Source organism: Ciconia boyciana, chromosome 1 (genome assembly GCF_034638445.1).
Source record: "Ciconia boyciana chromosome 1, ASM3463844v1, whole genome shotgun sequence".
Lineage (NCBI taxonomy): Eukaryota > Metazoa > Chordata > Aves > Ciconiiformes > Ciconiidae > Ciconia > Ciconia boyciana.
The window spans coordinates 515,817-542,282 of NC_132934.1; the positions used below are offsets into that span (position 1 = coordinate 515,817).

Below are 26,466 nucleotides of genomic sequence, written 5' to 3' on the forward strand. Positions count from 1 at the left end.
CTCCTGATTTTCATTCATGTTTTCTCTTCCTACATGAAAGTAGATCTGGAGGAATAATATAACATTAGTCTAATACTGAGAAATTAGCCTTAAGAGTTACATGTACGTAAGACTGGTTGGGGCTGTCTTCCCTTTTCTTACGCTGAATATAATCAGGTCATGATTCATGGTCACTAAGCAACCACCAACTTCAAGTCAAAGGAATTAATTCATTATCAGTTATAACGAGGCCCAAAACAGTTACCCCATATTACGTGGAATACCTTTTTGTTGGAGAATGATGATCTGCAGCTCTGTATGAGATCACCGGCATTTGTTTCCCAAACCGAAGCGCTCCATAACAACACTTGTTTTCCTTACGTGTACAGGCAGGGGTGGGGAGTAACTCATCCCTCAGTGACTCTGCGGTGGTCCCTGCTTTTTGGGATGTGTTAGTCTCTTGGCCCACATCTGCTCGAGATCCTACAGCCATGGTGTACCGTTAGCTCTGTATGGGCAGTGTTGCTGGCAGAACCTTCCTCTCTCCTACTTTGGTGTGGATTTTTTTCAGGGTATTTAGGCATAGGAAGACATAGATTGGACATAGCAAAGGTCAGAAAACGACCTGGCCACCTAACTCCTCATGAGGTGTCCATTCCAGGTGTAAAGATGATAAGCAGTGTATATCCAGATGCACATGGCCCCGTTCCCTAGTCCTTTCCCTGTGTGAGCTGACACCACTATTAATTTAGAGCACAACATGCTAGGAAGGTTACATGAGACTTTGGGCATTGAATTGTCAGTTGTTGTTGAGAAATCTCAGCTTTATGACGTTTTATAGCTCAAACCAAAGAATAAGTTATTTCTCATTAATGAGGGTATCCTGGAGCCAACCCAAGACCAGTGTCTCCTTATCCTTCAGGTGCCCTCCTTATAGAATCACAGAATCGTTTAGGTTGGAAAAGACCTTTAAGATCATCAAGTCCAACTGTTAACCTTGCACTGCCAAGTCCACCACTAAACCATGTCCCTAAGTGCCACATCTACACGTCTTTCAAATATCCCCAGGGATGGTGACTCCACCACTTCCCTGGGCAGTCTGTTCCAATGCCAGACAACCCTTTCAGTGAAGAAATTTTTCCTAATACCCAATATAAACCTCCCCTGGTGCAACTTGAGGCCATTTCCTCTTGTCCTATGGCTTGTTAGTTGGGAGAAGAGACCGACCCCCACCTCACTACAACCTCCTTTCAGGCAGTTGTAGAGAGCAATAAGGTCTCCCCTGAGCCTCCTTTTCTCCAGGCTAAACAACCCTCTTATCTGAAGCCTGTCCCAGGTATGTCCATGCGCTGTGAAGCTATCTGTCAGAAACTGTCTGTGGGAGCTCAGTTTGGGATTACACAGCGTGTGAAAAATCTAACATCTTCCAGTGCTACTGATTCTTCAAGTTGTCCCCTGTAAAGAGGAGAAATCCATGCCAAATGATTTAAAAGACAGTGTTTTGCTTCCTTAGGACGCTATGACTTCATATCACTTGTTGCTAAGATCCAATAACTTGTTCATAATATTCACCGTCATTGAAACATTTTTCCTTTTATGTGGGAAATGTGATGCTATTTCAGATCTTTGACCATCCATGTTGCCCTGGTCTGAACCTCATCTGGCTCTACTATGTCTTTTTTGAGATGGGGGATTTCTACAGTTGTATAAGGATGTCTGCTTCGCTTTCTATATTTTTGTAATGGTATCTTGTGCTTGAATAGTGTTTCTAACCACTACCAAGCTCAGAGAGAACTTTTTCTTGGAGCTACGCTGTAGAATGGCATAGAGTGTCTCAGATAGATGTGTATGACAAGCAGAAGTAGAGGTTATGACATTTCTTCTTCCTTTCTAACCTTTCCCCTTGATCCCTTCTCAGAGAAATTTTTGGAAAGTCCTAAATGAGGTAGATGTTGAAAAACTTCGTATGGAAGCCATAAATGAGTTCTTGTATGATGGAAAGCTTTATTTCTTTTTGTCTATTTGCATACAATTTCCTGTAATGTGTAACAAATGCGGATGTTCTTTTTGAGCTTATTCTATTTATAAGGATAGTTGGAAATCTGTAAGCTGGCAGTGGTGAAGAGATAAGATGGAGAATGATAGCTTTCTATGTGCCCTTCTTTCTTATGTGCCTTCTACAAAGACTTCTTTTGCTCACTATTGTCAGACAGAATATTAAGCTACCTGAGGCTTTGGCCTGACCAGTACAGCAGTTCCTAAGAAAGGGTATGGTTCTCTGCAAAAAATACAGTGAAATATGGTGGGACAACTGGCAGCTGGTCCTGCCAGAAGTTGGTCTTCAATTACAGCAGGGTAGAGACAGTTTTCATGCTCTTCTTGGCACAGCAGATTCAGTGGTCCAGACTAGGGATGTTCCACAGCAGAAGTCATAGGATGGTCACAGAACATAGATATTCTGCAGAAAATCACTCCTGGCTGGGAAGACAGAGTTGAGTTGTGTTTGGTGGCAGGGCTTGATTAGAAACGGAGTTAAAATCCGGGCCGGGTAACCTCAAATTTTAGAGTTTATTTGTATATCAAGCATGTAGTTGAGAACAGCAGCTCCTCAAGCTGCGGTCTCCCCTCTCCGAAGAGAAGGGACGCCTGCACCTCGTGGTAATGCTCGGATATCTGCACCTCCCTGGGAGACTTGTTTCTCCATGGTGAAATGCTGGAAGTTGTTGATCCTTCATTTTCACCCAAGGCTGGCAAGGGGACCTGTGCAGGACGCTGTGAGCCTGCCCCCAGGATACTCCTCCTGTCCTCATCTCTCTGAAAGCTCTTCGCCACCCCTTCTGTAGGGGATGCCATCAGTCCACCAGTGACTGTAGGCCTGCGCAAGGGTGACCTCACAGGAGAAATCTATTTTGTCGTCATGAGTTTGAAAAATTCCTCAAAAAGCTACTGATGGAACAATACATTTTTAAGACCAGAGTGACCAGTATTGTCATCTTGTGACGAAAAGTGTAATGCTTGCACAAGTCTACGCAAACTTTTGGATAAGAACTCTTTCCCAGTTTACAAATATGACTGTGACTCTGTCACCTTGGCAAACCATGAATAGCTTCTGTTTCATTATTTTCTTAATATAGAGCAGGCCGACCAGCTTCTGAACCATTGCATGGCTTTATTTTGAACACTTTCTGGGTTTTAACATTATTTTTAGAAACATAGACTGAATTTAGATGCATTTTTCCATAATAACCTTATGGATGAACAGACGATGCTACCCTTTTGAGGGACTGATATATCTGTTAGTTATGTTAGCTCTTCTGCTCTCTGCATTGGTCTTGGAGCCTGTCCTCAGGTGGTTTGTGTCAGGACTCATGGGCTTGTTTCAGGCTTGCTGCTTTTCGAGGAACAGTCCTATGTTGTACAGCCTCCATTCATGTTTCGCAGATGCTTCATCTTGCATCAGGCTGTGATGAAGCATGTTGAGACGATCCTGTCTTAACAAATGCCCGAGATTTCATTGTCTTTGATACCCTTTCTTGTATGTCACAGAATCACAGAATGGTTTGGGTCGGAAGAGACCTTTAAAGACCATCTAGTCCAAGGCCCCTGCCATGGCAGGGACACCTTCCACCAGACCAGGTTGCTCAAAGCCCCATCCAACCTGGCCTTGAACACTGCCAGGGATGGGGCATCCACAGCTTCTCTGGGCAACCTATTCCAGTTTCTCACCACCTTTAGTGTAAAACATTTCTTCCTTATGTCCAGTCTAAATCTACCCACTTTCACCAATGACATTTGGCCAATGTCACTGCACCAGTCATTGCATCAGCTGTACTTTTACTGCCAATTATCTGTATTTTTTCTAAGTCATTGATAAAGGCAAAACTCTAAATACTACTGTACCAAGAACTGACTTACTGGATGATATTGGAAATATTCCCACCTGTTATTCTCCATTAACCAATTCATTATCGTGTCTGTTAAAATGTGCTCTGGTAACTTGTCCAGCGGTAGCATGCAATCAGAATATCATGGGGTCAACAGTTTCACCCAAGCTTATGATGTCAGCAGGTATTTTTGTCAGTGAGATTTGGGCTCTTAAAGCCATCCTGGCTAATATAAATGAAATTCTCGTTCCTTTGTATTAATTGATAAGTGTCCTGTTTCAGTTTTTCCAAGCTTTTCCTAGAAATGATATGAAGCTAAGCTCTGTACAGTTATTGGAATCATCCCACTGACCCTTTCAAAGCTGCCTCCCCATCTCTGGAGCTTTTGAAGGAGTATTATAAATATAGGCCAGCGACTCAGTGAGCTGTATTGTAAATTCTTTTGAACTTTGCTGCAGAAGCTTTTGACCTGCTAATATGAATGTACATAACTGAAGAAGCACCGGTTACTGCTATCCTTGGAATTGTGGGGGAAGTTTTAAATGCTCCATTTTGGTCTTGGGTGCATTTTTTTGCCAGTACAGAGGTATATATGGGAATTATTTTTAAAGACAGATCAGAAACACGCGTTAGATTTTTCTCATTTTCTGTTATCATCATTGTTAATTTAATTGTGTGCCGCCTGTAACAGGTCTGAGCAGTTGTTAGGATTTCCTCTGGGGGCATTTAGCAATGGACTGATAGTCCAAGCAGGACCCTCAACATGCTGAATGTAACAAGGTGAAGCAGAGGAATGAAAAATGCACCAAGCTCTTGCAAGGAAAAATTTTGAGTGTTGAGATGCATCAGGCTGATGGATTTTATCTGAAGAGCAAGGCTGAAAATCTCTTATTAGAGTACCACTCACAGGTGAATTGCCAACGCATTTGAGAATTGCTTGTAGGGGAAAACTAGCAAGTTTAATTAACATGTATTTTTAGCAGTTTCAATTTAAGTTTTACAAATGCAGAGTAAAATCTGTTTCCAGCTGTGAAGGGCTGGCACCGAGCAGGGCGAGGCGCGAGGCCTGTGTTCAGGCGAGGAGTGAGGAGGGGCAGGTGGGAGAGGAGGGGGTGGCTCTGAGGGGCTGCGTCCAGGGCTGCAGCATCGGGTGTGAAGATCGGTAGCTGAGAGGCAAATGGAGATGGCTGGAGAAATGGTTGAAGGATGATTTTTTTTTTTTAATTAAAAAAATATAATGAGGCTATAATTCCTTTCAGTGGACTACTTCTCAGTAGCAAGGTAAATGGCCAGCTCCCTCTGTCGAGCTGAGAGGTTCTGGTCTCCCTCATCTTCTCGTCCTTTTCCTTTAGTTTTCATTCCTAGAAAAAAATCCATACCTGGAAGGTCTCTTGGAGTAGCCTCTCTCTCCTGCATGGGAGAGAAGCCTGGGCATAATCTGCCGCGTGCCGCATGAGGGGAGATGCTATGCGCCGTCTCCAGTTTGCTTTGTAATTTTCCACTATTAAAATGTAAATGCGGTCTCTCAGCTTGGAACTGTGGAGACATTTGCACTCCGTGTGCTTTTGCTCTTTTACATGAATATTTAACATTGAGCCAGCAAATCTAAATAACCTCCGAGTGTTGATTACACTTTGGTTCATTAGGCTGCAGCTCGGGGTTGTTTGGAGCGTGGTCCGGGTGCCGCCCAGGTGCCAGCGCAGCATCCGGGGGCTGGGAACTCCTCGGGGAGCCCTGGCTGCGTCCTGCTCCCACCACACCTGAGAGGAGAGAGGTGTTTTCGAGTCGAGAGCCGTGCATTTCCCCTTCTGGAGGGCAGAAAGCAAACGCGGGAGCGTCAGATGAACCAGGCTGGCTGGGGCACGGTTGTGCTGCTTCGAGCAGCGCTGTCATGGTAACTGAAGTGATTCATTTTGCTGCGAGAAAACCAGTAAACATACTTTGATTAAACTCTTGAGAAGGTATAGAAAAGAATCTTCAAAGCTGATTGTATGAACTGCACAAAGTTTTTTCTTTATTGCTCTCACTTCCCTCACTTCCCCACTGGGGACAGTGGATTTGGGGGATGGGGGGGAACCTTCGTCATAATTGGCTATCTGGCAGCAGCCTGAAACTCTCCTGTTTCTGGCGCCTGGTGGCTGGAGTTCTCAGGCTCAGCAGCTTATTGTTGTTATTACCAGCTTCAGGCAGGTTGAGGAGTAGGGAGAAGCCAGCCATGCAGCCCATGGGGCTGGCCGAAGCGTGCCTTGGGACTTGTACGGTGGTTTGGGGCATCACGGCACGCCAGAGCACCTCAGAGCCTCCTGGCGAGGAGTTCACTTGACAAACCAAGGCAAATCAGCTCTTCCCGTTATAAATTGGTGTCATGAGTAAACTGCCCGTACAAAGCCTGAGTCTCCACGCTGGGGTTTGGCACATCAGACCCTGGCTAGGGAGCAGCTCCTCAGGTCTCATGCCAGGTCCAAGGTCTCTTCCTGCTACCCTGTCCCTGCTCCGAGGCTGGGGGAAGACGAGCTGTGTCCTGGCTGGGTGCTTTGCTCCCCCAGCCTGTGGGGGATGGTGGCCACGTCCCCCTGCCCACGCTGGGCTGGCTGCCCTGGCTCTAGCTGGGGACTGCGTTCCCCGGGGGGGAAACCTGCCCTCTCCGAGCCTTGTTCCCAAACCTCTCGACTGCCTCTGCGAGGGGCCTGAGGACACAGGTAGCCAGACTGGGCTGCTTCCCTGTCTGCTGTTAGCTTGCGGGGGCTTCCTTGAATGCCCCGCTGTGCATGCCCCCTCTCGCTCTTTCCTTGCTGGCTCCTGCCCTGGTGGTCCCCGTCCCCTCCCCAGCCCTGCGAGGATGGTGTAATGAAACTGCTTCCCAGCTGCTGCTGTAGCTCAGCAGGAAGCAGTTTCCTGAGGCAGGAAGAGTCAGGAAGCCCCGGCGCTGTGGCCGGCTGCGGTTCCCTGGCACTAGGGCAGGGCTGCACTGGCCTCAGCTCCCAGCCTGCAGGGGGTCTTGTCCACCGGTCTACATTGCTCCTGTGTATTTTCCTGCCCCTAGCTCTTGCATGGCTCTGGTTTTCCCTGACCCAGAAGAAAACTACTCTCGCACGGTTATTCATTAGTTTTATTTTGCTGCGTGTGCTTTCTAGGAGGCTGATGAGTTGAGCTGGCCTGGGGCTGACGCCTGGGGCTGGCACCCAGTGCAGGGGGGAGTGGTTGAGGGGACAGGTGCCTCTGCCTTCTGGCATTGGGAAGCTGTTGGATGAGACACGTCTCGCATCCTGCAACAGATCCTCAACCTGCTGGGAGCCCTCTCCAGCCCTCCCTTTCGGCTACCTTCTTTCTGGCGAGGAACATTATTTCAGTCCTTCATACTGCTGTGACAGTGGCCGGCAGGGGACAGGGCAGGATCCCATCTCAGTGACAAGCTGGGGCTTGCACAGAGGATGCAATGGGGAGAGCGGCATGAAGGAATCTTGCTCAACGTCCTTCTGAACAGAATAGGACTAAGCTCTCTCTAAAGCTGAGGTTGACCTAATTTTTGGCTGAATGAAGCCACTCTGCTGTGCTGGAGGAGGTTGGCCCTCAGAGTTAGAGCCAGCAGGGCAGACGGGACCGCGGCATCCTCACCGGCATGGTGCAGGAACCGAGTGCCGGCCATCACGCAAGACAGCACAGGCAGAAGCGGGCTCCTCCTGCATTTAAAGACATTAAATGGGCTGGGATTGTAGCACGTTCTGGAGACCTGGATGTAGCTACATTAATGTAACTCGGCTGTTGCATGCACGTGGCTGGTCTGTGCGTTGTTCTCTTAGGGAGCTAGGGTCTCTGAAGCATGCTGCTCAAAACAAAGAGTTACGGTTAATTCAGCACTTCCAACCCTAGTAGGAAGTTCTTGTCTTTCACTCGTCTCCTTCAGAACAGCAGAGGGTTTCCCCAAGACTTTTGCTTTTGAACACACGGTGCTCCCCCAGGGAGAGCAGTAAACTGAGCCAGGCACTGCTGTCAGTGCAGGCTGTGGTCGTCCTTTGCCCGCATCGCTGCCCTGCGTATGTGGTGGCCTCAATTTTCTGTCTGCTGCAGCCCCCGGATGTGTTCCTGGTGCCTTTGCTGTCCTTGTGACTGTGCCAAATGCTGATCTCCTGCTGGACTTTCTCACACAAATAAGTGCACGTGTAGCACCCTTCAACATCAAACTGCCTCCACCAGTTCCTCTTTTGCTTCAGGATCTGCTTTACGGATTTGCCCCAGCCCACATCCCATGCCCACATCCCATGGGTATCTCTCCTGTCCTTTTGCCATCTGGCTGTGGCACAGACAATCTTCTCTTCCACATTTCTGCCATGTGCAACAGATTTCGTCTCCCTTGCTGTCTCCATCTCGTTGCGTATCACAGCTGAGAACATGGTTGTAGCTCTCTGAATAGATCTAATTTCTGTCCAGAAAGACCCAGGCTTGCACTGTATCTGCATGGCAGAGCTTCCAGACTGGCTGGACGTAAGTCTGCACTTAGATGAGGGCTTTGGAGAAGCTCTGGAGCATCTGGGGAGAGAAGTCCTATATCGCTCACACGAGCAGTAACTGTATTCCTTTGATTGCCCTCCTCCTGTGAAGCTGCCTGGATGTCTGTTCATCGGTGTTCTCCGTGAAAGCCAGGCTTTCCCAGGCAGGTACTATCATTTCTAGATCTCTACCCTCTGCATAGAAACATCTGATCTTGGTCCAGTTGCCTTCCTGGCTGCACAGTGACCCTGAAATGGGCCCCGAGGCAGTCCAAGCGCCAGAAGCTAAGCACTGAAGTTGGGGCAGGTGAGGTTTCCATCATCTGTACGTCTGCTCTGAGGCTCCCGAGGGCTCTGCTGAGTCCCCCTGAGCTCTCGCCTATGTGCCAGAGTAGACACCCTGGGTCCTTGGCTGCAGCTGCTTGGGTCAGGAGACATCCGAGCATGTCTGGACACCTGAGAGCCTATGGAACTTTGCAATCTAAATGTATGTCAGCTGAAAGTCTGTGCTCCTATGGTAGTGCTGGAAAGCAGGCTTCGTCACTCATTTTTGGCACTTGTGTGACTCCCTTGCCCCTAAATCCCACTTTGGCAAATAAAATAGGCTGTCTGAATCCCACTTCGTGTGCGGTTACTGTGTGCTGGGGGCCAAATTAAAATTACACAGCGCAGGTACGTCCTGTCTTTCAAGAGACAGCCTTTGCAGCTATAATACTGTCCTCTTAATATGATTCTGGAATTAAATACTCAGGAAACTTTGGCTTTACAACCTCTTATGTGACCTGGATGCCTTCTCTCCTGTAAATGCTATGTTATGTTGTGCTTCAGGGACTCTTATACTTGATGTTATGATGAATGGATTAGTGAGTAGGAGAGCAGTCCTAGGCTGCTTTCTCCAGCCACTCTGCTCTTCCTCTCTGATGTGAATCTGAGACAGAGGTTGTGTTTTTCTTTGTTTTTAAGGTGGATTCTATAATTTTGGTGTTGGGAGGGAGCACTTTGAATATATAAGGTGATGACTGCTCTTGCGTAGAGTGTGGAAATGGGTGACCAGGTGATTTATTTGACAGGCTAAATTAAAGCGCTCACCCTGACCTGTGTCAAGAATTATAGAGTACCTTCACTTTTACCAGTGAGTCGTTGAGCAACCTGTTTGTGTCTCATTGCCCAATAATTGGTGCTTGCTGTGAATGTCTTGCCATGAACCATGCCGATCTTCCCCCTCTGAACCTGGCCCTGACCCATTCGACATGTCCCTGGTGTGAAGTCTGTGCAGTGGGGAGAAGCAGGGACTGGGACAGGCTTACTGCTTTTCAGTTAAGCTAAGACAACCAGGAGCAGAGGAGATCTAGCACAGACCAACAGGATCTCCTGCCTGGTGTGCTTCTTTCTTCCCTTGCATGATAAATCTATGCTTTTGTTTGTTTTCTCTTTCTGTTTTCTTTTTTCCTTTTCTTTTGTCAACTTGGTAAAAGTAGCTCACCAATAGGATTATTTTACAGTAAGCTTGCATATGATGAGTTCAGCGTACAGTTATGATTTTTTTTCTAAGCCATTAATATCAAGAAACTAATAATTAATTTATGGAACACACTAAAGCAAGCCCAGGCCAACTCCTGCTGTCTGAAGTTTTCATTGTTGCACTCTTGTTTTTCTGTTTCTTTCTCTCTTGGTTTGGTGTCAAGACCAATGATGCTGAGCCCAGTCACGCACGGAAGAGCGATGAACCAGACCAGTACCTCAGCACGGGTCTGGCTGTAGTTCTGGTGCTTTGAGTGGCCCTTTTTGCCTCCTTGTAGTAATGGACGTGCAGAGGGGGGAGCGCAGCATGGACTCTGCCTGAGCAGCTGGTGCAGAGCATGGCAGCACCAGTCATTTGCAAAGGGCTGACTGCTGCTCCTGGCTTCTCCCAGGATGGGGGGAAGAATGGTCCAGGCAGATTTTTCTAGATCTCAAATTTTTTCTTGCTGAATATTTCCTGTTTACCAAAATTCTCATATGGTGCGGATCCAAACCTCGCATTTCTCCAGCTGTGACATTGTCTACTGATGGAGCACCGCTGAGACCACCTCTCTGGGGCGTTGCTGTTCCCCAGCTTAGGCGTAACAGGCTCAGATTGACTCTGTTCTGGCAGAACAGCACTGAGCTCCTGTTTGGTTGACTGATGCTATGAGCTCACGGCCTTTCTCCGGTTACAATCCCCTGATCGCTCGCTTTCACCTATGGTGTTGGTCCCTGGAAGTACACCATCGGTGTACTCACTTGACCAGTATGTGCCTTGGCCTTCAGTTTGGAAAGGTATTCAGGCACTGACTGACGTGCTTTTATCACTAGGCAGTGTTTGGCACTTTTAGTAAAAGTAATTCTGTACTTTTTTCCAAGAACCATGCTTAAAGTTACTGACTTGGCTTGGTTGGAAAACAGCTCTTTGAGACTAGCAAGAAACTTCCTTTTATTTCCAGTGACTAGGTCCAATTTCTAATAGTTTTTAGATCCGCCAGTTACCATGACATGCATCCATTTAATGTTTGCGTCTCTGATTTTTGTAAAGTGGTTTTCTATGAAAAGTGACGTAGTACAAAGTTAAATGCCTCCTGGACATCTGTCATATGTCTGGATGACACATGAGCTCGGGCGGCAGTCCTTGTCAACCAAACCTGTTCAGCACTGCCTGCGACGTGTTTGTAGTCAGCCCTGACTGTGGCTTCCTCTCCAGCGGGTTGTGTTGGTAGGACAGGCTGTACATCAGTGTCCGGCATGCTACAGTCCTGCAAACTCCCAGACATTGAATCCAAAGCACATTTTACCCCAGGGACTGCACCATATCAGGCTTTGCTTCTTTCCCTCTGACATCCCTCCTTGCCTGTCACCTCTGGGTGGCCTCTGGTGAGGCCGCACCTCTAATGCCGTGTTCAGCTTTGGGCCCCTCACTCCAAGAGAGACATTGAGGGGCTGGAGTGTGTCCAGAGAAGGGCAACGGAGCTGGGGAAGGGTCTGGAGCACAAGGCTGATGAGGAGAGACTGAGGGACCTGGGGTTGTTCAGCCTGGAGAAAAGGAGTCTGAGGGGAGACCTTATCGCTCTCTACAACTGCCTGAAAGGAGGGTGTAGAGAGGTGGGGTCGGTCTCTTCTCCCAGGTAACAAGTGATAGGATGAGAGGAAATGGCCTCAAGTTGCGCCAGGGGAGGTTTAGACTGGATATTAGGAAAAATGTCTTCACTGAAAGGGTTGTCCAGCGTTGGAACAGGCTGCCCAGAGAAGTGGTGGAGTCACCATGCCCGGAGGTATTTAAAAGCCATGTGGACATGGGGCTTAGGCACATGGTGTAGTGGTGGACTTGGCAGTGCTGGGTTAACGGTTGGACTCAGTAATCTTAAAGGTCTTTTCCAACCTAAACAATTCTATGATTCTATGATTTTGACCCGTTTTTCCTGTTGGGGTGGCCTGGACGTGGGGCAATGGCAGCACCAAGGCTGCGGGCAGGTAGCCAGCAGCAGGAGGCTGGGGAGCTGGGCTGAGCCGCTGCAGGGAGCGCAGACGCTGCCGGCAGAAATTCCCCTGCCACGTGGTTGAAACTCATCAGAGAGCAAACGCATCGCGTTGCTATGACAACAGGAAGATTTACAGGAGCCTGAAATTCTTGTACTTCGAACCTAAAATATTCCTTGGAAAAATATTGTGAGTGCGGCCGTGCAGCACAGCTGGGAAGTGCCTTCAAGGTGTTTGGTCAAGGGTGACACAGGTCTGAGGCCTCGCTCAACCTCAGGCAGCATCCTGCCCTGACCCCGGCTGCTCCCGTCCTCTGCAGCCCCTTGGTGGTGGCCATCGGCGTGTGTTCAGGGCTCACACACCTGTGTGCAAGTTGCTGTGGGAGAGGTGGCCTTGGAAGGACGAAGCCAGGGGAGTCTCGAATGCGGGTGGGGCAGGAGGTTCCCTGTTAGCAGGGTCGCACCGCTTCTGAGCATGCCTTTGAGCAGGAAGGCAGGAGACCTCTGTGTGCTTTACCTGTCCCCTTGCTTTTGCCACTATGTTTGCACCAGAAATGGGCTGGATATTGTCAACTTTGGGCTCCCCGCTGGACATGGCCACACATGTCAGACAAACTTTAAGCATGTTAAGCTTTAGGAAGGAAATGGATTCACTAAACAAAATTTAGGAAAATGCATCTTTCCTGACCTGAGGTCTGCAGTGCTGTGGCTCTGCAGTAAAGCCCGCTTCCCCTGTGACCGCGCCGGGTTCCCCATTTCCACTCTTTCTCCCTCTGCAGAGCCGCAGGCAGAGGCAGGGTTTGTATCTTCAGGTGGCTTCATGAGGTCCATTTCTTCCGCAGACTCCTGAGGGTTAGGTAGCGTGTCAGGTAGGGCAGGGATTGGCTGGTATTTTCTTCTGTGCATTGTATTTTCTAGGCTTGCACTTGGCACGTGCCTGAAGCTATAGATTTAGGCCTTTCCTGCCTCTGAAACAGAAGAGTAAGCGGTGGCTGGGTTGCTGCCAGTGTCAATATCCTGTGCACGTGTCACCACCTCTGAACTGGGGTGGCAGCTGGAGATGGACTGGCAGGGGTCCTGCTGGTGGCCCTGCGCACCCTCCCCGGGTGCCCTTGCTGGCGCTGCCTCCCCCTCTGGCAGCGCTCCTTGATGCTTCCTGAGATGCCACCTCCAAATCCTCCCCACGCCGGTGCGCCGTGGTCAGGCTCGCCTGCCCCCTGTGCTCCCGGGGCAGTTTCCCCGGGTGGTGCAGGGAGAGGAGCTGGAAGCAGGCGGAGCTGTGTCCTCCTCTGCCCCGGCCATTCCTGCCCTCCCGGCCCAGCTCCGCATGCTTTCCCAGCCCTCCTGCTTTGCCGCCGTCTTCCAGCCCGAGCATGGCTGGCCGATGCCAGATTTGCCCTGTGCGCCTGGTAGCTAATGCTGCTTTCCCTGGTTCTTTTGCAGTGCCTTTCAGAGAAACTCCCAGCTACACGAAGCGGAGACGGATCCTCGGCGCCGGTGGCCTCTCCTCCCCGCGCATGCTGCAGCGCTCGGCCAGCGACAACAACCTGAAGGCGGAGAGCCGGGCGTCCTACTCGCCAGTGCCCTCACTCCGCAGCCTGCCCCCGCAGCTGCTGGCCCAGATGCAGGAGGCAGCGGCGGGGGATGGCAGCCTGGCAAGCTCCGGCAGCGCCCGCAGTGCCCACAGCCGCTCCCCGTCCCTGCAGCGGGTGCAGGAGGAGAAGGAGGTCGACCTGCCCACGCTCCGGAGGAGCAGCCGTGGCAAGGCCAGGTAAGGGGCCGGGGGGAAGCAGAGCGAGGCTGCCGCATGCCATGGCTGGCGCATGCCTCGGCACCCACTGGAGCCCCTGTGCCCACAGAGGGCCGGGCACCGGCGGGACCGCGGGCAGCAGGTGGGGAGCAGGAAGGCCCGTGGAGCCCGATGCGGCCCTGTGTCTCCCTGTCTGTGCGCCACAGGGAGCAGGGCTGCCTGGGGCCTGGAGCAAGCACCGAGGGGTTTTTTCCTCAATCTTCTCCCCAGCCCTCAGTCTAATCTTGCATCTCAGAAAAATGGTAAGTACATCAATACCGCGTTGCGCTTGTCGTTGCTATGACAATGAATGCATCTTGAAAACTAATACTTCGAGGTGGCACATTGCAGATAAGCCAACACCTAATGCGTCCCAACCAAGCTGTGGTTATTGCGGTTATTGGTATTCCACCTATGGACCTGGGTGGTGGCATTGCTCTGCTGAACCCACCGGGGCCCGGGAGCAGCTGATGGACACCCTCGCCCGACCCACTGAGCGGCATGGGGAGGCCTTCCTTGTGCTTTGCGTAGTTTCTGTGGCTCAGAGGCATGGGAGCAACATGGACCTCGCGTTCTCCCGCTGCTCCCTGTCGCTCCCTGGCCATGTGCAATGCGAACATGGGCTCTGACACTCCTCACCACTGCTGGTGCTTGCCTTCGGCTGGAAGCCCAGCATGGGCAACCGTTCTGATCCAGGAGGATGGCCGCTGCTCCCCTCAGACAGCAGAAGTGCTGCTGGAGAGCCTTCGTGGCTGAGGGTCCCTTTGGTGACCACTGGGGTCAGGCTTTGCTTTCGGAAGCCCTCTGTTAGTGGAGAGGCGAGAGCGACCGCAGCCACGGCTGATGTAAAGCAGCATCTGCTCAGAAAGGGTAACGAGAAACTCTGATGTGTGAGGCCAGAGCAAGAGTTTGAAGAGTGAGTACCAGGTCTGGGTTGTAGCTGTGTTCACTAATGACCGAGAAAAGGATTTGAACGTTGAAGAACCAGTCTGCAGATGGCAGCTATTTACATTAACTCCATAGCAGAAACAGCTCTGAGGCCCTTTGAGGCAATCTAAAGAATCTGGGGAAAAAGAAACATGTCAGTGAATAAAAAATAATGAAAATAAATGTAAAATAGCTACTAGAGGGGAAAAAATTGAACCACTCAGGTACCTACTAGGATTCTTAATTAATAGTTTAACTCAGGAAAAGCTGCAGGATGTTTTCTAAACAGCTCAATGGAGGCCTCTGCTCAATGTGCAACTTCAGTACAAAATGCAGCGATATTAGATGACCTAACAGTGTGATGGATGATAATATGGAAAACAGTCTAATGCCTTGGTCAAAATCAATGATGGCACCTCAGAGTGCTGCGCACCAGGCTGGGCACTACCAGTCAGCACGAACAGTGTGAGTTAAAGGGTTTCGGAGATGCAGTGAAAATGATCAGGATCGAGAAAAAAAAAAATCTCTGCTTTGAAGAGAGACTTAGAAGAGCAGGATTGTTACCTTAGAAACAGGATGAATAGGAGGAAATATGTTAAAAATATTGAAAATACTGAATGGCTTATCAGAGGGAAATAGGGAACCTCTGCCTGTTTCATGGCACAAGGAGAAAGGAGCATGTAATGAAATTAATGGCAAGCACGCTCAAAAGCAGTACGAAACAGTGGTTTTTCTCCACCCTGCAGTTAGCTCAGGAATTCACTGCCTTGGGACTTGCTGAAGCCAGAAGCACAGTATGATTATAAAAGCATTAGGAGGTTGGTGTGGGTAAAAAAATATACTGTGGGCTTTTATAATCAATAGCTTTTGGAAGTATTCCCAAAATTACCAGGAGCACCTGATGGCAAGGCCAGAGGAGGGCAGCTGGGGAAGAGTCGAGCCTTACCCAGCCGGGCAGTTCCTGGCGGGGGGAGAGCGGGAGCACGGCTGGGCATGGAGGTGCCAGGGGATTTGGGGTCTGCCGAGGGCAGCAGCACGAGGGGGGCTCGCAAAAGCGGGTCTCCAGTGCCACTGGAAGAGCTGGTGGCCAGCAGCTGGTGTGCTGTGCTGCCAGCTCCGGCCTGGGTAGCTGCCGCCCCGTCTGCTGGCCCCACGTCGGCCCGTTTGCTCCCTGCCGAGCGTGGGAGGGGTGGGATGCTGCTGCAGGCTTGGGGCTCCTCTTCGACTTGGTGCACAGACCTCCGAAGTACCGGCTGAGTGTTTGCGCCTGGGTTGACCGGCTCTGGGCTGAAGCCTGTGGGAAGGCTGCTCGCCATGCCTTCTGTCGCAGCTCAGTGAGTGCCCGGAAAGGGCAGAGGAAGGCAGCTGCCTCTTCATCCTGCTGCCAAGCGCTGCTTAGAGTGTGTTTGCCCCATTTTCTTCTGTCTCCTGCTTGTGCAAACTTTTAAAGGATTGCTGAAGATGACTTAATTATTCCTAGCCATATGCATTTTATAAAATGCATATAAAAGTGCATTTTACTCCATTATTTTCAGATACTTGTATATTTTTGCAGGGATAGGAGGATTATGAAATTCATTACACCGAGTTCGGGGCAAGTGAAAGTCACGTGCATGCAACCTGCATGTTCAATGGCTGGTACGCGCTGGCAAGTTCAGAGCTGTCAGGATCGTACAAAGGTGGTCTTAGTGATGGGAGAAAAGCAGAGGCAATAAGTCAGAGGGGAGGAAAAGCAAAGGCTGTTGATCAGGCAGCGGGGTTTGAGCACAATAGCCGCTGTCCTGTGTCCCGTCCCGTCAGTTGTGTGGTGGGCAGGGGTTGGCTGCCCTGGGCTGTGAGCAGGGTAGCGCAAAAGGGACGTTCTGGTGTAGGGCTGGCTGTCACCACGCGGTGCCCGTTGGAGAGCAGTGCTGCGTGGGCGTGAGTGGCCGGAAACTCCTGGAGGAGCAGAGAGGGGCCAGAGGGCCTCCTGCCTGCTGCCCCCCTCTCCTGGCCGCGGGGGTCCCGGTGGTGCCTGGGGAGGGTGTCAACTCCGCTGGCCCTTCCCACGGCTGCCCCCGCGTCGCTGCCGCCCCGCAATGGCCGGGGATGCAGAGTGGGTGCCGCTCTCCAAGTCGCACGGGCTGATATTCTGTTAAATTACACAGATGTATGCACGCACCGTTGCTGTTCAGCATGAAGCGAAGCTGTGTGCTAACAAGTGCTTAGAGCAGCTAATTAATAGTGGTATTCTGTTTGACCCAGTATTTCTTTCACTTGCTGTTTGGCCTTATCGCTCTCCCGGTCGGTTCCCAGTGTGTTTGTGTGTTGACAGAGCTTTTATTTACTCCGGGGCTGGGGAAGAGCCGTGCAGTGATCCCTATCTCATCTGAATACTCAGTTCCCAGGGATGTTTTATTTTCAAACAAGAGAGCCTTCGCTTTGTGGTAAGTGACAAGGCATCTGTAAACCTGCGGAGTCCTCTCACATCTTCCTTGAAAAATCTTGCAGAAAAATTGATTCTGGGTCAGATTTTTATTAGAGTAAATATCAAGAAAATTTAGTGTCTGCAATGTTGCCCCAAAATTCTTTATTCTGAGGGCGAAAACTCCCAGCAAAATTCTGATTGTTTTGCAAATATATTCAGGATGGCAAAGAGGATTTAAATGAAAACTAGTTTAGCATTAGCATTTCGTTTTTTCCAGAAATGATGCGCAGAAGCACTTTGCATGCCTGTGGACTGGCCGGCGGTAGCCTCAGCGCTGGCGTTCAGCGGTACTAACAGCAGGAGCAGTCATTTGTCCACGTTACTCTCACGACTTCAGCCACAGCAGTGGTTCTGGTGCCTGAGTCCTCCCGTGGTCTGCGGCTCTCCAGCCTCCACGGAGGCTGAGCGGCGGTTCTGGCTGGCTGGGGGAGGCTGAGCGTGGGAGCACAGGTCTGACCCTGGAGCAGGGGTGGTGGGTGCGAGCCCAGGGCCAACCATCCCCGCGGTAAGGGATGGACTGTGGCCAGGAGCCTCTCTCGAGTGGGATGTGCAGGGCTGCAAGGAGCGTGGAGCAAAGGACCTGGGTGATGCCCAAGGTTAATCCACCCCAGTGTGGCTTGGATGAGCCATGCATGGCATGTCCCCAAATGCCTTCTGGTGGTCTGCTGCGTTTGTGCTAATAACCTGCTCCTGGGAGTGAGCCCTGGGGGAGGCTGTTGGCAATGCAGTTGGCTCTGAAACCCCCACTTGTGTTGTGGATCGTTGGGGTCCAGGGAGGACCACTGGGAAGGGTCTAACCCACAGAACACCGACTGTGCTCATCCTGCCTGTTCTTGGGAAACCCCGGTGATGGGCATGCTCTGGTGTTTTCCTCACTCCTGCCTCCCTCTGTCCTCACCACTAGGAAGTTTTCTAATGTCTGATCTGAAATTTCTCCCACTAGCTTGTTATGCCACGTTTACTCTGCATAGGTATGGTGAAGAGCTCACTCACTTCCCCCTCACAGCAGTCTTGCGTGCGCTGAAGACTGCTTGCCATGTTTTCCTCGGTGTCGTCTCTTCTGTCAGCTGTTAGCCCCCGTTGCCTTGCCCTGCCCAAAGGTCCGTTTTCTCTGAGGTCCTGCCGTGGCTCCTCTCCAGGCTCCCGCTGTCCCACTCCTTCCCGGCAGTGCGGTGCCCAGAGCAGGCACACAGCAGCAGAGGAGTGCGGCAGCAGAATTGCGTTGCATGTCTTTCAGGCTGTAGTTTTGATAGCTCATCATATTGCATTTTATGAAATGGTGTGATGTGTGACTCACATTCAGCGTGTGATAGCCTCCACGTTTTTTCCCCCTCAAAACCCACTACATAACCAGTGTTTCCGTATCTGAATCCTTGTGCAGTTGATGATTCCTGTGTAGATTTAGTACCTTCAGTTTATCAGGATCCATTTAAACCCTAATCCTGTTCTTTGGAGTATTTTGCAGCCCCTTTGTACTGCCTGTAGATTTGGCCAGGATCTTCTCCAATCCATCGTTCGTATTGCTAAAGGAGACGGTGACTCAGTCAGCCCCCGGGTATCTCCACCTTTGACAGGGAGGCATCGGAGGGTCGTTCTCCCGCCCTGCGGTCGGGTGGTCTCAGGGCAGCTGTGGGGCTGTGAGGAGCCCAGCGAAGGCCGAGGTGTGTGGCTGCTACTCGGCAGCCAGCTCCTCTCACGGTCTGTCCTTGACAAATCCCTTCTGACTGTTACCATGTTGCTTCCTTCTAGGCAAGCACAAACACTTTGGCTTGTTATTTGTTCCAATGTTTTTTTCCAAGAAGTGAACTGACGGTATTTCTTTAGCTTTTCTTTTTCACCCTTTTTGGCCATTTGCTATTTTCTACTCTTTTGGACACACTCTATATAACATGAGCCTTCAAAGGTGACCTTAGGTGTTCTTAGATTGCTTCAATCTGTTCTTAAACTTCCTACCACATGTGTAGTCAGGCACATCCAAATATTCTTAATTAATTCCTGCTTCTGGTTTCCAGGTAGGATCTTAACTCTCTGCCTCTGAAATCTCATGGTTGATCTCTGATTTAAAGACAAACAGGTATTAAGCACATTGGTCTTTTTAATTTCATCCATTGAAAGCTTCCCCTCTCTGCAGTTAGCCAAAGGAGCACAATTACCAGCAATTCCTGGGATCTTTTTCTTGCTGTCAGTGTATTTACAGAATGAATACCTTCTTCTTGCCATGGTGGTATTTCCTCTCATGCTTGTGCTGTCCAGATTTTTGCTTCTGTTGGCTTGTGCTTTTCCTTTACATCTGTCCCTAGCAATCACTCCTGTTTTCCAGTTTATGTAGTGTGTTTGAAGTCAATGATTGTCTTTATGATTTAGCTGGTTTCTTACTTCACTGCTTATGCATCCTCCATGTTGGGATAGGCCTGAAGTCCGTTTTCCTTCACCGTCCCCATCAGGGGATCATGTAATAGTTTGGGTTAAAAGGGTCCTCTGGAGGCCATGTGTCCCACCCAGGGCTGACCTTTCATGAAGCCTTGCCTCCAGTATTCAAGACCATAGAGAGCTTGGCCTCAAAATGCATTGCTCATATTTTGCTGGTCTTTCTTGCTTTCTTCCAAGAACTGCCGAACACTTACCATTTCATGATTGTTCCTGCCAACGTTACCTCTGCCTGCACATTTTCAGCCACTTGGAATCAAAGCGCTAAAAGAGCTTCTATGGCTGTTTTCTGCACCTTCTCTATAAAAATAAATTGTCATGAATATAGCCCAAGAGTTTGCTGGACAGTCAGTGTCCTGATCCTTCCCCAGTAGATCTCTGGATAAATGCAATCTCGTCCCATAAGTCCCATAAGCTAGCATCAGAGGGGCATAGCGGAAGACACTGCACTGGATCGGAATGGATATCTGGCAAGCCCGGTGTCTTTTCTGATGCCTGCCCGTGGCATGTGCCTAAAGAGCAGGACATGTGCTGAGGAAACCAGGGATTATCCTCCCTGCTTTCTGAAATACCTCCTCCTTACCTCCTCCTTTGGTCCTATCCGTGACTATCTCTGCAAAAGGGAATGTGAATTGCTGATGCATGGCTGGCTGGTAGAGTCCTGTTCAGACAGATACTCTCCATAAAAACTGCACTGAGCTCAGTGCTCTTCAGCAGCAAGTAAATACAGAGAGCATCCTTTTCTAGCACCTCCCCTGAAGATTCTTGGCACTTTGCCACCTTGAACAAACATCCTTCTTCTGAAATTGCTAAAACTGCAGTTATTGCATCAACCAGAACCTGGGGACTTTCTTTCTAATATTCTTGACCTTTCCTTGGGGGGTTTAATAAAACAAATGCCTTGTCCCAATCTCTTTTTTCGTATTATTACTTTTAACAATATGAACTGATTCACTATTCCCAAGCCCTTTTTTTCCTCAGCCATGTGAATGAGATCTTTGCCCTAAGTACGAAGTCAGTGGTTTATTTATTAATTTATTAAAAGCCTTAGACGATTTGTTTTCCCTTCCTGGCTTTTGAAAGGGTTAGATCCATTTGATTTGTTCTACCTGCATCAGGGATTTGAAAAGAAATTACCCCAATTTGTTTCATTCTCTCCTCTGAGCCTCAGTTTTCAGCTTGGCACCAGCTGTTGATTTGAGTCCCCTCTGCGTCACAGCTGTAGCCTGAGTCCCCCTACAGAAGCTTCTCAAAGATAAATCCCTGGGGTGGTGGGGGGGAACCTGAAGGTGGGTGATGCACAGGCCACCCACTTCTCTGGATACTCCTGGGGTCACCAGGCTGCTTACGGTCCTTCTGCGCTATTTGCAGCTCAGCTGATAGCGCTGAGCAGGGCAGCAATGCCAGGCCATGCCCAGCACTTTGGGTATGATGTTTTATTTTAGGGTTGGATAGTGAAGAGCATAGGTAGGGGATCTCTTGCTCCTAGCGTGACGCTATGGTCCAAGACAACTCCACAAGTAAGTACTTAGATGGACAGTGCTTTGTGGAGAAACGCGCCGTGAGGAGACAGAGTCCCCTGGAGACCTTGTGCAGGAAATACAGGGTGTTTGCAGAGGAGTTACAGACTTGCGGAGTAATTTAAGTTGGAAAGGACAGCTGGAGGTCATCTGGTCCATCCCTCCCATCTCAAAGAGAAAAGTGGGCTCCAAAAACCTGTCAAGTAAAGCAGCTGGAAGGGCCTCGTCTCTCCCCGCTGGGTGTGCTCCTGCCCTTTGCTGAGGGCTGCAGCTGCCCCAGCCACAGCCAGGGTCAGGCTCTGGGATGGGACCGAGCCAAGAGGGTGCGGGAAGCCTCACTGGGGGCAGCCCCTTGGCTGGGGACCTCATCGCTGGTCCCGGGCTATGCCATGGGGTGCCTGTGCCTGGCGGGTTCTGGGACCCGCCTTGTGCCCAGGACTTGCCTGGCATTCCCAGGATCACCATCCTGCCGGCCCATCATCTTTGTCCCCCGGGACCACACCCCTGCCCTCACCCCGGGCTCCTGCCTTGCCAGCCCTTGCAGGGCAGCTGCTCCCAGCAGGGCCCCGCTGTAGACCCTGTACGCACCCCAGAGCCAGCTCCCTTCCACCGTCCGTCCGCTGCAGGAGAGAAACCTGCTTTGGCAGAACGTCCTCTCAGGACCAAGTCTCACCTTAAACGTGCGAGTAACTGCCTGCACCACAAAACGTCTCTGAGACGTGCTGCTCCCCTCAATGCACGCCAAAACGCACCTGAAGTAACTAGGACAAATGCCTTTTAAGTTTTGATAAACCAAAAGGGAATCTGAGCAATATTCAAGTGAGATTACCTCCATGCCAGGCATATTTGTCTCTGTAATAGCTTTTTCTGTTTGCCTCAAAGTTCCCATAAGAATATGTGCTGTCAGTCTGGGATACCAGCAAAGCTTCAGGAATATTTGTTTCAGTTGGGCAAAATTAAAATGGGACTAGATCAGACGAGCGGAGGTGCCCAGCAGTGTGCTCTCCTCTGCTGGGGTGCAGATGCCTGCCCTGCCTCCAGGACTGAAGGGCCACCCCTCGCGATGATAGTCCCAGCTTTTGGCCGGGGCGTTCTTACCAAATACATACAAAAATCTGCAGCAGTTCAAAGAGAGTGAGCGATGCACACAGCGCTCTCTACAATAAATACAACTCAACACCTGAATAAATAGCAGAGCATTTGGACAGGCTTTCACGTATTCTGTTGGTTAAAACGTTGCCTTTTGTGTCTGAAAACTGTACTGCAGGATTTCTGGAGCGTGGCAGTTTGCAGGACCCTCCTGGTGAGCTGTTTTGTTCTGGGTGAACTGGAGCGCCCGGCAGTGGAGGAAGGTCTTGGCATGTTGGTAGAGTGAGGAGACATGACGGGCTAGCATTAAATCTGATCTGACATGTGGAAGATGAGATTAGGTACCGGACAGTTGGAGCAGTATTTGGGAAGGTTTGGCGGAGTCTGAGGAGTTGAAGTTTGAATGGCTGATGCAATCCAGAGCTACTGTGGAGACAACCCCCAAGCCTGGGGGTGCGGGAATGGGAGGGCTGCCAGAGCCCAGCGGTGGGGTGGCTCGTTGGTGGGGAAGAGCTTAACGATGAGAGCCCTGTGGTCGTGTGTCCCAGGCCAGGAGCTCTGGGGAGTGGCTCGCGCTCCATCGGCAATCCCCGCGGGGACCGTTCCCTCCAGAGTGCATTGGAGGAGCGGCTGCGCTGCATTTATCTGCACGTCGCGCTGGCGCTGCCTGTGCATGGAGTTACAGGAATAGCCACCTTTCAGAAAACATGGAGTGGTGAACGACAACAGATTTACTGGGCTCAGCATCTTGAGGAAGGAGAGGCACTGAAAACACTTGCCGTGCCAACTTCAGAAGAGGAGTTTCAAAAAGATAACAGAAATTCATCAGAAAGGCCTGAAAAATCAAAAGCCGTAACAACATCCGTAAGGGCGATACAGGAAGCGATGGCATGATCCAGGCAGAGCTGCACGAAGCAGGACCTTTGGAAGAGGAGATCATCAATAAGGAGGTATAGCTGGTCTAGGAGACTACTTGAGAGTAAAGGGACCACTGGGAGCAGGAATCTGGGTTTGGGGAAGACAGCGTGAGCTGCCAAGAGCAAAGTGAAGCTGTCTTCCAAAGGAGGAATTTGCGTGGACTCTGGTGGGATCTGACGTCTTCAGCCAAGGTGAGGTCCCAGTGCAACAGGCAGGATAGAGAGTGTCCGGAAGGAGAATTCCTTTACTGCCCTCTCCCCCTGAGCTGGAAGGGCTAATCAGGGTTTGGGAAGAGAAACCATGTCACCCTGAGCAGAGTACTGTGATGGCAAGTGTGAACAGGACTACACAACGTATTTATGTTTAGCAGGTGGTGGCTACATGAGGGGGGAAGGGCTCAAACTGTAATGGGATTTTTTTAGCAGGGGATTTCCATTTTACTAGTCCAAAACATTAAAACTTTACATTATAAATGTTACAATGATGTACAGATAACGCTTTAGAGTGTTTTTCCCCCCATATAGCGTTTTGATCTTTTTGACAGTACAGGGCTGGGAACAGCAGAATGAATGATGGAGATGAGGAGCAAAGGCCAAATGGGAGACGGGAGTAGGAAAACAGAGAGAGAGAGTAAAGCAAAGCGGACCACTGACTGGAGCTAACGCTCAAGGGTTTTGACAGCTTCCATTAGGTTTCCCCTCGTGTGAGGTTAATATGGAAACTAGGCACTTACGGGTATGATGCAGAGCAATGCCATGAACTTTATCTAAGAGAAAAGAAATTGTCCACATTAAAAATGACTACTGCTGTGACAACAATATAGCAAAAACTCACTCTGTTGTTTAAGTCGGGCTGACAGCCTTTCAGGGCAGTGTGCCAGTCCTTACTTTTACCCGAGCTGGAGGCTGCTCTTGGCATTGGCTCCTGACTCCTGCCCTGCAGCGGTGGGAGGCAGAGCTGCTGCCCCCAGGGTGGCAGGCAGCAGGCAGCCTGCGACCAGGCAGCAGCTCTCCGTGTCTTTCAGAATCCTAATTCAGGACAGCCTGGGGCTCTGGGGCCCCTGCAAACCCTCCAGAGCTGGTCTTTGTGCCTCCCTCGCTCCGTGTCTCTGTATTGCTGGTCCCTGGCTTAGTTAGTTTGTACTAGAGGAAACTGTGAGACTTCAAAGGCCAGGCAATGGCCTTTGATAAATACAGGCAATGTGTACTGCAAGGAGGAGGTTCAGACAGCTTCTACATTTTGCTAGATTTTAAATTAACTGCAGTCCCACAGGCTTCCTTGTCAGCGCCGCCATGAAAAATCCCTGCTTTTTTATGAGGACTCACTCATTAAAATACAGAACAAAGCATCAGAATGTATAAAGTGAGATGGAAAATAACGTCAATAACGTGACGATGCTATTCTGTCACTCGGTGGGACGCTGTTACCTGGCTGGAGTGCAGCCCCGGTCGCCCCAGCCGAGCAGAGGCCCCGAGCAGTGCCTCGGGGCAGGCAGCAGTGCTGCTGAGGAGGGGTCTGCCAGCGGAGCAGCAATGGGCCGGGGTGGCCGGGGGGTGGCTGGGTTTGTCCAGAGGAAGGGAAGCGTCAGTGAGATTGGGAGGTGACATTTAAAGCTACCAGAAGGAAACGCGATTTCCTTCGTACCCAGCTGTGCCATGCAACTCCCGTGGCTTCATTTCTCATCATTGGTACTTCATTGCGATCTATGCCTGTTGAGATTTACTGCCTGTGATTTACACTTGCCGTTTGACCGTCAGCTTGCTGCTGAGGAGGGTGTTTTCTTGGGACCAGCTTGCCCCTGCGGGCCTCTCCGGGGTGTCCAGCCCCCCCTCGGCAGGGGGTACCTGGCAGGGTCTGAGCAGAGGCGGCCGCGCCAGTTGCCTGTGCCAGCCCACGGGCAGGTGAGTCCCGCGGATGGCCTGGCTGTGCCGGAGGACCGCCGGCATCCTTCCCAGTGCACCGCTCCCAGTCCATCACTGTAATGTTGCTCTCCCAGACGAGCTTTTCAATCCACAGAATATTTCTGCTTGGGGCTCTTTCTTTCCTCTTTTAATTTTTTAACCTTTTTTTTTTTTTTTTTAAGGGGTGCCTGCTTGCAGCTGCAGGATCTCAGTATGAGTTTCTCGTCCCTCACTTGTCATTTGTGTGTCCTGCTAACAGAACAGCCCCTGCTCCTCTCCCCGTGCCCACGGGGCGCACTTGGGCATTCCTCTGTCCCTGTGCAGGTTCAGGGAGGGAATGTCCTCAAAAGACCCAGGGTGAATTTTGGCACAGCTGTGCATTCCTGGCAGGAAGCGAGTGGCTGCGTCGCTCAGAGCAGGGGGCTGGGAGCAAAGGCAGTGCCCGGCGTGTGGATGAGCATTGCGAGGCTCTGCAGGCGTGAGCAGCCCGCACCTCCTTGCTGGGAACCTGGAGAGCAGACAGCAATGCAAAGCGGATCGAGCAGGTGGGCGATGCTGTCCCAAGCGAAGGTTTGCCAGGAAGGAAACTGCGTTGCAGTGGATGGTCAGATAGCATGGTTGTCTTCTCTGATGCAGTGCCCTGGTGTGTGCTGGGCTGGTTCCAGCAATATATTTTCTGGATAATAATGTATCATGACTCTCAGCTTGTGGCTATCTACATGTTCTCTGTGCGTCCAGCTGCTTTTGCCAAATACATTAGTAAAACAGTTTTTTCCTTCTCTCCAGCATCATCCAGCTGTGATCTCCGAGTGCTTCACGTTGGGGAGTGAGTTAATACTCTTGTCTCCAGTCCTTGAGTTATAGGAGACAGCAGAATCGCTGTGCTTTGCTCCTGTCCCTGAGGAGCTGTAGGTGATGTCCCTCGGCCCTGCTGCGGTAATTTCTCTCCTTCACCTTCAGCCTCCTGCTGCCTGTCTCTGTGTATTTACCTGCTGTGTTGCTCACCACCCTTCGCACCGTCTCTGTGCCATTTCAGCACTGCTTCTCAGTGCTCCCGGTGCCTGATGTGCCTGTGTGAGTGCTGGGCAGGAGCCGAGATGTCATTGCAGCCACCTCAGGGGAGGCTTTGCCCGCTGTGCAGGTACTGCCAGAAATTAAACAGGCAGTTTGGCAATGTAAGAGACAGCATAGTGAGTAGCAGCGAAGATATCCCGGTGCCTTTGTATCCATCAGTGGCACAGTCTAGTCTGAATATTGTGAGCATTATTGGGCAACCTGCGTTGAACAGAGCTCTGCGGGGTGAAGGCAGAGATGAATGCTGTGAATTAGCGGGGGCCTGGAGATGCTCTCTTGTATGCAGAGATGTTGGAAAGAATGGGATCAAACAAGGAGCATGTGATTTAATGTAACAGTTGGTTTGGAGGAGCCATAAAACTGGTAGTCTGTTCTGAGCAGGGTGGAGGCACCCGTTCATAATAATGCCCTCCCCGTAGTGATTCACTTGCATTTCTCACAGCGTCGCTGTTTCTGTAAATGTGAGCAGGTACACATTTATTTATAGATGATAGATGAGCAGGCAGGCAGAGCAGT

At 50.5% G+C, this 26,466-nt stretch overlaps 1 protein-coding gene across 5 annotated transcripts in view; it reads left to right on the plus strand.

Annotated features, from left to right (window-relative positions):
• SHANK3 (SH3 and multiple ankyrin repeat domains 3) overlaps positions 1-26,466 on the plus strand; it is a 372,580-nt gene that overhangs the window by 105,565 nt on the left and 240,549 nt on the right. For all 5 annotated transcript variants that reach the window (XM_072856101.1, XM_072856081.1, XM_072856107.1 and 2 more), the window contains exon 11: positions 13,282-13,609. In XM_072856101.1, the coding sequence (XP_072712202.1) occupies positions 13,282-13,609 (328 nt within the window). The remainder of the gene's footprint in view (positions 1-13,281; positions 13,610-26,466) is intronic.